We start from the raw sequence: 13,019 nt of genomic DNA on the forward strand, positions 1-13,019 counted from the left end.
AAGCAATGGGCCACTCCAATAAAATTAATTGAATATAAACATTTCTGCATAGATTGAAGTGGGAATAAATTTCATTCTCTTTCAGCCCCTTTTGTCATGTTCCAGTGCAACATGTTCCACGCATTTGGAACATCTGACCTGCATGTATTTGGCCATTTCACAAGAAAAAATGATATAGGCTCTTGGTTCAACCACTCCCTATTTATGTTCTTCTCACTGTTATTACTTGCAGTCCATAAGCATTCCTTCAAATCACCCAGAAGAGTTGCACTTTACACCATATGGAATACAAGTGCATTAATTGTGATTATTTCCTCATCATCTAGATATAGCTCAAAGTTAGTTTTCATCTTGCTCTGTCCTTTAGCTAAAGTAAAGAGAAATTGGCTAAAGGTTTTCCAATGTCATCTTCCAATAACTGTGTTCTTGCATTTGAACATTTCCATAGCAAGGAACCCCAAAAGAGGACATGTTCTTCATTGACTAGATTAATTGCTTTCTCGCTTCCCCAGCAGGAACACTGTTTATTTCAAAAATAAAAAAAAATTAGAAAAGCTGTTGCTCTCTCAAGTGGGATTTGAGGGAGGACCACAAAAGGGTAACATACACTTATGATGTGTTTTGAGTGGCTGTGTGAGACAATCCACAATGCTGGTAGGGCTCATGCATTGTGTGCAGAAGTTGCCAGTTCCAATTATGGACATGTACAGCAGGGCTGAAAAAGCTTTTTCTTCGTGATCCAGGAGGCCTGCTACTCTGGACCAAATGGAGCAACAGTCTGGCTTGGTTCAAAGCAGCTTACCCTGTGGATACATTTTCGACTATGCATTTCTAGAGCTGATCACATTCTCAATGTTAAACAGAAATATGGTAAATAAAACCCTATAAAGGAAATTTCCAGGAAGCTTGAGAAACAGATCTTACGTTGGCCAAATACATGCAGGTCAGATGATCAAGTGAGATGGGACCATATCAACTTGTCAACTGATATGAGACTATGAGAACTATGGAGCTCATCCCAGAAAAAGAGTATCAAATGAAATGTCAGTAGAAAACAAGCTGTGATAACTGCAGAACTAGGTGAATTTCAGCAAAAGTAAAACGGGAGATAATAAAAACCTTGAAAAGGTCTATGGTTCTAGCTGCCAATGTCAAAGTAAAACAAATTAATCATGGTTTGATTTGTAAATGTAGAAATATCCTACAAGAACAAAATTTTGAGTATCAGACATCACTGGTGTTAACAGTTAAACATGGTGGCACACATGCAATGGAAAGATTATTAGAACCTGTGAGTTTACAAAAGTACTTCATCACCCTCCAAAGATTTCTATATGACTAAACATTGTTGATTGAACTTTCAGGTTATCTTTTATTAATTTCAACATTGTTGTTGAGGAGGTGCTTGAGTGTAAAACAGATCCAAATTGTTGTTCATCTTTTGAAGGAGGGCTGCCTAACCTATATCAACAGTAGTATGTCTAGGGCAAGGAGCTTTCATTTTCTCTGCACGCAAATGCCAATAATTCAGGAAAGACTGACATGCTTGCAGCAAAAAAAAAATTATCAGTCTATAAAGTATAAAGGCACTTTTGCTCCATGTAGTCTTGTCAGCAGTATGAAAAATAACAGGTCCGTGATGTGATGATTGTTTACTTGGAAATAAGTCAATATACATTTATTTAGGACCAAGGTAATGTACATCTTGACATTTGAAATCTAGCATGGTGTGGTTGTTTGAATTTTGAGAAGCCCAGGCTGCAAATGTCTGCTCTGCCATGGATATCCACTGGGCAAGTCACACTCTCTCAGACTAATAAGAAGGTAACAGGAAACCTCCCCCGAAAGGCAGATGGCAGCAACAACATTACTGTTTACAATGTGTTGTAGTGATTCTCAACCTGGGGTTCCCAGATGTTTTTGGCCTACAACTCCCAGAAATCCCAGCCAGTTTACCAGCTGTTGAGAACCACTGTGTTAGAGGTTAGAAGGCCCTTCATTCTGGCAAATCACTTTACAACATATTTTTTAGCTACAATCATATTTATTGTCCAGGAGGTTTACTGATACTTTGTGGCTGAGGCAAAGGAAACTTGCTGAAATTAAAAATGCTTTCAGGCATCAATGAATGTCATTCTCAAATATCACTTGTTTTTGTTTTGCTTGGTGACAAGTGAATCCAGGAAAGATGGAATCTGACATCAGCAATGCCAGCTGATGCACTTGGACTTCACTCTGGGAATGAGGGGAAGGTGGGGATATGGAAATGTTGGAAAACTTAAGAAGGTTAAAAAAAGAAAAGAAATCCTCAATTAAATTGAAACTACAGTGAGAAATTGTTCAAAATATAACTTAATCCACATTTTAAAAAAATGTTCTAGTAGTAGATATGATGGCTGCCTTGTGCCTACAAGAGGCATGCTGCAATTTACTTCTTTAAAATATTTTTCCAAATTTTAACTCCCCTGAAACAATATCTAAATAAAAAATAATGACTATGAAGTCAATTACATGGAAAAGAGATAACCACAAGCTTTGTCTGTCAGCTTTATATGAAAGAATGCTTAAACATTTTGAAATTAATAGTTGTATGTGGAGGAAAGTCCTTTTTTAAGATCAATATTTTTTCTTTAATCACACCTTTTAGCTGGTTCATATGGAACAGTTGAACATAAATGCAAAGGCTCCCAGTTTGTGACATACTAACTCCTCAATAGAACTTGGCAAAATTATCTTTGTACACTTCCCAGAAACTGCTAGCTAGAAATTAGGAACTGTAGTCCAAACTAAGATTTCCAAGGTCTTTCTTTACAAGGGGACTAGTGGGTAGCCTACCTGGCAAGAAAAAAAAACACAGCTGACCTTTGTTGTGTGTTTTCCAAGCTGTATGGCCATGTTCCAGAAGCATTCTCTCCTGACGTTTTACCCACATCTATTGCAGACATCCTCAGAGGTTGTGAGGTATATACCTCACAACCTCTGAGGATACCTGCCATAGATGTGGGCGAAACGTCAGGAGAGAATGCTGTTGGAACATGGCCATACAGCCCGGAAAGCACACAACAACCCTGTGATTCCGGCCATGAAAGTCTTCGACAACATAGCTGACCTTTGGTTCTGGAGAGACAGTGGCCAGACTTCATGAAGACTTAATAAAGACCCTGCTCTTTCTCAGATGCTATGGGCTACAATTCCCTTCAGTCCCAGCCGGGATAGCAAGAATTACAGTCAAAAACATCTGGAATGACCTGGGGATGGGCCAAATGTACTTCTGCTCTTAAGATGTGGTTGCAGTTTTATCTTGCAATCAAATTCTCCTTGCTGTCTTCTCTGCCTTTCTCTAACTGAAGGAGATGGCACCCATAATGGTAAATATGACAGTCAGATTTACTTCTTCCATATGACTGCATACAGAATTTTCCATATGGAGGGGCAACCCATGAACCATTTGTATTTTTAAAGGAAAGCTGGGAGAATGAAAAATGAATAAAACACATAGCTGACAGAGATTCAATCCCCAAAGACTGAGTAACAGATTTGTAGGCATTCAAGTGTCCTAACAGTCAATAGATAGATATATATTGTCCCTTGCTCTAGCAAACAAATAAGGCCCAATTGGCATGTTCATAGAATGATTTGCTCCTTGGCTATGATATTCCGCATGGAATCTTCCAGTGTATCTATTCCCAATTACACAACAGCCAAAGCTTCCTACCCTCCTATTCTTGAAAGCTCAACAAAAACTTTGTTAATTGGGACATCTTATGTGTCACTATCAACAAAGGAAAGGGCCACATCTGTCAAAAGCACTGCAGTTCCTCAATGAAATTTCCAAACAAAACAGTCCATAGTTACAATCCTAGGAAATCTGAATAAAGTGTTCCTTCGCCTAGTTCCATTTATCTTCCCAACCAGAGATGTTGGCTCTCAAGTATATATTGCTTCAGCTCCGCTTATGGAGAATTGCATCATTCAGGAACAAAAAACTGACAAGGTTTCCTAATTTAAATGTGTTAGGGCTCTATTTATGGAAAGAAGGGCATACATTGTGTTCTGTGATCCTGCTGTTTGGCTGATTCATTCTCTTAATGGGTGTTTGTGGTACCTAATTTGAAAAGTACATATAACTTTAGGGGAGAGTTGTGGTTACTTTGAGAAAACTGTCCAAATATTGTTTTAACACCTCAGCAAGCCAGAAAGAATTATTAATCTTCAAGGAGGCGAGAGTGATAAAACTTTCTAGGAGCGCCTGGTGGAAAGTTGCTGAGGACAACTAAGAATGAAAGTTTCAGATTATTTCCAAATATCTTGGGATGAAAATGAAAGAAAATAATTAGGTCAGGCAGAATTTAGCTGGTAGATCACTGTTTTCCAGTCTGAGCCGGATACTGGATGAGATTTGAATCAAAAGAATGGTGGAACAGAATTTTGCAAATCTGTTGCAACTTTTAATCACTGATCACTATGTTGGTGATTTTAACAATTACTTGTTTTGTTTAGACAAAACTAGCAATGAGCACTGTTTATTTGTTTATATTTATTTATCAGAAGACTATAACAGAAATGCTACATTTGAGTACACGTGTCAACCATCTTTCTTAATCAGTAAAATGGCCACAAAATCATTCCAGAGTATATCAAAAATTAATGTTATTTTTGATGAAATTGTGACTAGGGATGCCAAGAAAGCTTTAAAATTATTAATAAATCAAATATCATCTCAAAAATAAAGGACAAATATAGTTTATCCTTTGTGGGAAGGAGTAATTATGGTCTCACAGTACTAGGGGTTGTATCAGAAACAACAAACTGGTGCAGAGTCCAGCTGGGAAGCACTCCATATCTGTTATTTCAGGGATACAATTCTAGTGATTTTAAGAAGACATATGATCCTTCTCAAAAATATTCTCTTGCATTCTCAGCATTTATTCTGCATAGTGGTTATAGGTCCCACCAGAAATCTAAATTCAAGCCAGAGCAAATTTGTAGAGGTTGATCGGGCAACTTGATCGTGCCTAAAGACAGTGTGAATGTTAAGTGTCCTCCCATTTTCAGAACCAAATGAGAGGTGAATTGCTTCTTCTGTCTCAGAAGAATGGTCATCAATTGTTTACTGCTGAGTCAGAATGTTTGGTCATAAGTGAGTTTAAGAATGGCACTGTAAAATCATTCTGAAACCTAAACCAATCAGGCCAAGATGAGCATATACTCCTAACATTCAAAATTAGACAAAGACTCTGATAAAACAAGGCTGCAGTATCAAAACACTCAGAGAAGGGAAATGTTGAGTAGAGATATTCAGAATCCTGAGATAGGTACAATCAAAATCATCTATAGGACAATTATACATTCAGATTCATTCCCAGATGTTTTGTTTTGAGTGTGCCTCTGGGGTGGCTCTGACTTCTGGCTCAATCCTACTGCCCTTGTTGTAAAGGTCAAACGGCTTGATTGTGTGATTTATATTTAAGAATCCTCAGTACAAAGTAGGGTTCCAAATGGTTGTCTAAGCTGAATCACAGTGAATATACGTGTGATGCGGGCAATCAAAATATTCCTCAGAAAGAACGTTTTTAGTCAGCTTCAAAACTAAGGAATGAAATTTATAACTACTTTTTGAGAGAAATGGGTGCCTTGTTCAAAAGCCTAAATTTTTATGGGCCTAACATTTTTGAGTTAAAGAAGATTCTGATTTAAAAACCAACTGTCTAACACTGAATCAAAACAGCACGTTCTTTTGAAATAAATGAAATGTGTTGCTAAAATCACGATATCATTATCTAACTATTCTGCTATTTCTATTTCTGCAAATATATGTTTAAAATACTAATGGAAATATACATGATGTTCCAGGCCCAAATGAGTGTATATAAACATAACATTCAAATATGGAGTAACTCCAGTTTCCCCAGACAGGACCTGAACCTTTGACCTTCTGGTCGAGAAGTGTGAAAGCTACTTCTTGAGCCAACAACATCACTTTAAACACTAATCCTTGAAGACAGGGAACTGACTCTTTCATACACAATTTGACTTTGTTTTTCTTAGGAAAAATTCTTTGAAATGGTAAACGCTTTTGAGCTGTAGATATTGGAATATAAACTAAGTACCTACTGAGCCTTCCCATTACTGCAATTTGAATTACATAATGAAAACAACATCAAAGACACTACTTGATTCAGACCATGATTTATGATTTAACAGCACAGAAAATTATTCCCTTTACACTAAAATACAGACTCTGCACATTATTCATATAAAACGTTAAGGGATAATATATGTAATAATGCTAATGATGGATCTGATGATAAAGTTTCATTAGCATAACTGACAGGAAGGGGTAAATCCTCCCCTCCACCAGTCCTTGAATATGCCTTCAAAATCTGCTTTGGAGACCTTGGAAACCCTCTTTTAAAACTTTAATTTAAATTACAAAAATACAAATAAAGGATAAGTCACAGCAGAAGATAAGGGAAGTAAATAAACAACAATTCTGCGAACAAATGAAAAAATTGACAGAAATTTACAAAAAATGCAAATAGTTTGCCTGAACTGAAATAAAAACTTAATTTGTTTTGAATCAAGATAACATTGAATACTGGCAGTCCTCAAGTTATGAACAAGATAAGTTCTGTAGGACTGCCTGTGTTGTCTCAGGAAAATGTGATTTGTGGCAAAAAAAAGTTCATCCTTGCTTGATGTCAAATGATTTCATGAGGCTGTTGGCAAATGTGTGGAGCTAAATGTTGACAATAGAATCTAAATATCAATCAAAAAAGTAAAACTCATAAAAAGACATGAAGAAATTCTTTCCTAGAGAAAAGCTTTGTTCTACTAAATAAAGCCTTTTTATTAGAAAAATGTGTTCCTGGCAATTGTCTAACCAGCCCCTGTATGAAATGCAGAAGCCACGCATGCACCATATTTTTGCTGCAATTTTCTCCCAAAAGTACCCCTTTTCTCCCTCCATCCCTCCCTCCTGGGCCACTCTGGCAAAAACCAGTGGAATTTAAAAGATGGCTCACTGAATGGGGTGGAGAAAAGATGCTAGAGTGGAAATATTTTTTTAAATGCCAAAATCAACTTGGATTGCTAAAACACTGCAGATGCCCGCAACTGTCTAAAGATTAAACCCATTATAAATATAATTGGGCTTAATTGAAAATGTAACTGCATTTGTCAGAGGCAGCAGGAGAACAAGAAGAGTGTGAGAGGGTGAATGAGTTAGAAAGAAAATGAATGAACGGATAAACAAATAGAGCATTGTTGGTCACCAGCTCTACAGCAGATATTCATCAACTCTGAAATGTAGAAAAATGTTAACTGTCTCATTATAATTCAAAAGCATACATCTTTCCCCACCTCTCCCCATTCTAAACTCTCACCACCATCACTCACTGGCATGTAAATTGAATTCAGATGAAGAGTCACAATTTAGTCTCAATGTAATCTATGGGGTAGGTCAGTCATTATGATTAATGACTAGAATCACTATAACATCATTTATTCAAATCTAAACCCAGCATTTAAAATCTGAAACTGCATTATCATATATTAGCCCATAAGGGAGAAATGAATAAGAAGGATGGGAAACCAATGATCTTCAAAAGGTTGTTAGATTGGGTTGTTGTATGTCTTTCGGGCAGTTAGATTTCCAGTTCTGGTCAGTTCCAGTCATAACGTGACATGTCTAGGGATAATGAGTTTGTAGTCCCACAAGCTCTGGAACCCCCAGATTTGGCTTAGAAGTTCTGTCTGTTGCAAAGGCTTGAAGTAACTCATAGTGTAGAACCGATGCCTTAACACTTAGATTTTCACCTCATCAAGTAACTGGAATGACTATATCATTACATTTTTATCTTTATGTTGCATACAATGAAGTTCAAAATTTCTTGTGACCTGAGCTGTGGTGGGGGGAAAAATCAAACCACATCTTTTTGTGCTAAAGGAATTTTCCAGAATTCCTTCTTCTTATGCATTATTACTCTGCTGACTAGCAAGATGCCTCCCTTACCTGAATTTTTCATGGGGCAGAGCGCACACTGCATACCCCACGCTTCACCATATAAACAGCAGCACTCAGTGTAAGTAGTTTGTTTTCCAACAAGAGGCCGGCTGCAAACAAAGTCTTCACTCAGGTGTTGCCAGCAAAGATCCTGGTAGACATCTGTTTCTTCAGTTTGTTCTGAAATGGAAAGCAGAGACATATAAACACCAATTACAGCCCCACTGTATCAGATCAATTTATTTATGTATTTATTACATCACTTTTACCCCGCCCTTCTCACCCATCAGGGGACTCAGAGTGGCTTACAATATAAAAAAATACATAAAAACCATTTACATCACATTAAAATCCGTTTAAATAAAAAATTACATTAAAATTAAGAGCATACATTAAAAACCTGCATAATTATACATATACATTCACATAAACAAATGTGTACAAACCTCATTTACTATAATGTCTAGTCTTATTTTCCTAAAAAACAGAGCAAGTTCAAATTTATAACACTGTTTAAAAATTTGTGACGGGGTTACCTATTAGTGAAGCAAGTAACAAAGAACTTTGTTATTTATTTGCTATGTTATTCATTTATTTGAGCCACACCGCAAATTCCAGTTTCATCAGAACTAAAGTTCTAGGGTTGTAGAAGTAGAGGAGTCAATGATTTGATAGTACTTTGGGTATCATTTCTGTTCTTTTTTACTTGAAAATTTGGCCATTTATATATAAAAATACAGCTATTGCTCCCCTACGGAGATAACAATACCATACAGTAGCTGAGAACTGGGGGAAGAAGAAGGGGGCAAAATTTCTCAACACTTTAAAAATGATTTTTGCATGTGCTGAGGATAAGAAAATGTACGCATATATTTACTGCATGTAATCATCAATATTTATCACAAATGTTGACAAATACTGGAATCACGGAAATGTATGAAAATAGAATGTACTCAAAGGTTTGGTAGAGTGCAACAAGAAAGGAAACTGAATATCTCCTGAAGCAACAGATTTCTTCTCTGCTTTCAGCAGTGACATATATGTGGAAGGTATATACTGTATGTGTGCTCACTTTTTTACTGATACATGATCAAAGGCAGTTTATATCAAATTAAAACAAGAAGAGGTCTAACTGCTCCAAACCTATTTATCTCTTCCTTTTGCTAGTCAATGATGGGGATGGGTTCATTTAAATTATTCAATTCCATAGGAAGAACATACAGCATGCTTCAAAATGATGGACCCAATTTCAAAGCAGTATATTTCACAATGGCAACATGTTACAATTACACAAAAAGTTACAAAGAGCTTAATGAGTATCAAGTTTTACTAACCAATTTGAAGTAGAAATAAACCTAAAAAATAACCCTGGACATGGAGAACATCTCATTAGGCCCTTTTTAAAATTGTGTCAGAAGTGAATTGAGAATATACTGCAAATTACTTCTGGTGTGGAAGAATTGGCAGTATACAGAGACATTGCCCAGGGGACGCCCGGATGTGTTACCATCCTGTGGCGCTGACAGATGGGAGCTTACCTCGTCTCATTAGGCCTTATGTTACAGACTTTCCAACTTATGAATGACTGAGGCTAGGGGCTATTTGTGTGCTGGGAGAGGCATCTAGTGGTAATCATTTGAAACTTTATTTCCCACCTTTCAAGTGGTGAGAATTTCTTTCAACAGTTGTTCATAGTTGCAGATATAGTGATTTCAAATTAGGTTTTCCTCCCCACCACCTCGCCTTTTTTCCCTGCCTGCAACATTGTGCATCATCGGGTTGTTGTATGTTTTCGGGGCTATATGGCCATGTTCTAGAAGTATTCTCTCCTGACGTTTTGCCCACATCTATGGCAGGCATCCTCAGAGGTTGTGAGGCATACCTCACAATCTCTGAGGATGCCTGCCATAGATGTGGGCGAAACGTCAGGAGTGAATACTTCTAGAACATGGCTAAACAGCCCGGAAAACATACAACAACCCTGTGATCCCGGCCATGAAAGCCTTCAACAACATATTGTGCATCATCGATCACCACAGAACTTCAGAAGGATTCTCTTCATCAGGATTTCCCTATACTTGATAATCACTTCTTTATATTTTCCCTCGAGTTTTCAAATATTATTTCCATTCCTGATCCAAACTCTGCTAAACTGAATGTGGTGTGTTGATAATGATTATAACCCAAAATTAGCTCAGGCAAAAGTGGAAATCAAAGTAAAACAAACCCAGCCTATTCTTTCAAACATAGCTTTCTGCCACTGCATACACTTAAAAAAAATCTCATCAATACAATAAGGCATACCACTAGATTCTGCTGGTCTGATGCATCGCTTTTCTGAAGAATCCAGAACCATTGGGTGTGTACAGAAACAACTGTAAGATCCTTCAGTGTTGATGCATTGCCCATCAATACAACTATTGGGATCCAAACATTCATCTGTATCTGTTCAAATGCAAATGGATAAATATATTGAAGAAACATCAATTCCTGCAAGATAAGTTTCAATAAAAATACTTTCACTGCTGAAAAAAAAAAGGACCAGCAAGTCTTCTCTTTGTTCAATTCAAATTTAAATCAGTCTGGTTTTTTCATATGCACAAAGAGACAACTAAATAACATGTGACAGTTTTCATCTTCTCATGCATCTATAACAAATAAAAGTATGTTCAATTCTTTAAAGTATGTTTTCACAAACAGAAGAGATGTTGGACTGCAACTCTCAACATCTTCCAGAGAAAAAGAGATTGCTCACACCTGAATTAAATGCTGAGTTTTTTTACTGTCAGATTTGACAACATATTTTTACAATGGGAAATTCTAAGTGTTTCTGCAAAGCAAGAATGTCCATTTCAAGACTTTTTTTTGGTGACATGGCTCAAAGGGGGAACTGAAGGGTTTCTTGGAGTGCATGTAGCCCATGAGTCTCCCAACTCTCATTCCTTGGCCATAACCTAGACAGTGTATAGCCTTATGTGGTGTTTAAGCACATGCAACTGAAATCACACAAGAAGGGAGAGCAAGAATATGCTTGTTGTTTTTCCTCCGTCCACTTGTTGCCCCTTCCACATATTTAGAATGGTAACTTCCACAATAAGGGGCCTGCTGTACTTGTGTATTTTTACATCTACTTGAAATAATCACACGTTCACTCATCTGAGGGTATCCATATAGACTCCAATATTTCTCCAGTAATTGAGGACAATTCAAAAGTATTTAGAGAAAGTAAGCAGCCAGCTCACACATAAGGATTGTTAAAAAGAGTAGCTAACATTTAGAAAGTCTTTTCTTCTCAGTACTGGCTGGCAAATTCAAAAATTAGCAGAGATGGCAATGGTTTGCACTTACCAAAGCATTGGAGTTTTATAGGATCATAGTATGTGCCTTGTTTGCAGTAACATTCAAAGCCTGGCTGTGTATTTAAGCAGAAACCATTCTTGCATATTTCTTGTCCAAAGAGCTGGCATTCATCAGCATCTGCAAGAAAATAATAAGTACTATATACTTTAAAGTTACCTTTAAAGTACTTTAAAATTCTTTTTTTAGGTTTTAGCCTTCTTTGCCAAAACAGACACTGTTGTTCCCTTGGCTAAACAAGACAACTCTGGAAACAGCTCTCCATTGCTCTCTTTGATGATCAGGGGAAAAGTAGAGGATCAGAAGAAATGTCAAGGACCAACTCACGTCTCCTATTTTTCAAATTCCTCAAAAGTTTTTTAGAATTTATTATAGCTATCATTGGGGTCTCTGTCAAATGCCATCTCAGAAAACACTGTGGTAGAATGCCAGAATTTTAAGAGTGTGTAGAAAACAATTTTGCATAGCTCACGTAAGATAAAAACCATACTTGTTATTATTTCTTTTTTTACCTTTTACAGACTTACTCTTAAAAGCAGAATCTTCAGAATTAGCACTGACTCTGCTTTCAGTCATCCATTCATTTTTCCTGTCCCACTTTCTGTATGTCCAGATTTATGACTTCAGAGGTATGCAGTATTCAGAGACCGTTTAACATTAATCAAGGAACCTGAATGTTTTTATCCGTGTGGGATGCATTGAGATAAGCAAGCAATGACTGCTGTATTTTACTACCCCATGTACCCATTAGTGCAATGTCAGACACACTGTTATTTATATAGCAGATAAATATATAGTACTTGAATCATCTATGCATGTTCTGTTATCATAGTCATATCTTCACTGCACACATAATCCTGTTTTCATGTGCAGCTGAGGCAATTATCTTTCAGCTGCCTATAAGCAGCAATGTTCTTGACACTAATGGGACTTCTCTATTGTTAGTGCACGGTTATTTTTGTCAAGTAGTTCACCATATACAGAGAGAGAGAGAGAGAGAGAGAGAGAGAGAAGCAGGGGGGGGGGGAGAGAGTGAATTACTTTTATGCTGTCTGCTTATGTTGGCTAAGGAAACCCAGTTTTGTGATCCTTTTCTCACTCCATGTTGTGTCTGATTTAAAATCCTGCTGAGAATTAACGGTTTGTTTTTGGCGCCTGCTCTGGAGATTTCGGCAATGGTGGCTTCCTCCACTCAGCCATAACTATAAATATTACTGCACAGAATTCTAAAAGTACTTATCACTCTGGTATCTGGGGGCCTTTGATATAACTTAAGCTGACAGACAGACATTTCTACCAATTTAGGAGAAACTGGTCTGCAGCTAAAGCTGTAATGCTTTTTGTATAATTTTATACTTAGCAGACTGAACAAACAGCCTGCAAAATGAATGATTAATGGTTTTAATGGTATTTTATAGAACAATAAACTCTAGACCAAGGGTCCTCAAACTGTAGTTTGAAAAAAATGAACAAATTCCTATGCACACTGCACATATCTTATTTATACTGAAAGAACAATACAATATTTAAAATGAAGAACAATTTTAACCAACATAAACTTATCAGTATTTCAATGGGAAATGTCAGCCTGCTTTTGGCTGATGAGACGGTCAAGTTAATAAGGATTTTTGTTGTTGTGTGCATTCAAGTCATTTTA

At 36.9% G+C, this 13,019-nt stretch overlaps 1 protein-coding gene across 5 annotated transcripts in view; it reads right to left on the reverse strand.

Moving 5' to 3' along the window:
- ltbp1 (latent transforming growth factor beta binding protein 1) overlaps positions 1–13,019 on the reverse strand; it is a 212,553-nt gene that overhangs the window by 11,602 nt on the left and 187,932 nt on the right. For all 5 annotated transcript variants that reach the window (XM_008125456.3, XM_008125451.3, XM_062974291.1 and 2 more), the window contains 3 exons: positions 11,354–11,482; positions 10,310–10,450; positions 8,015–8,185 (listed from right to left, as the gene is read on the reverse strand). In XM_008125456.3, the coding sequence (XP_008123663.1) occupies positions 8,015–8,185; positions 10,310–10,450; positions 11,354–11,482 (441 nt within the window). The remainder of the gene's footprint in view (positions 1–8,014; positions 8,186–10,309; positions 10,451–11,353; positions 11,483–13,019) is intronic.

This window comes from Anolis carolinensis, chromosome 1 (assembly GCF_035594765.1).
Source record: "Anolis carolinensis isolate JA03-04 chromosome 1, rAnoCar3.1.pri, whole genome shotgun sequence".
Taxonomy (NCBI): Eukaryota; Metazoa; Chordata; class Lepidosauria; order Squamata; family Dactyloidae; genus Anolis; species Anolis carolinensis.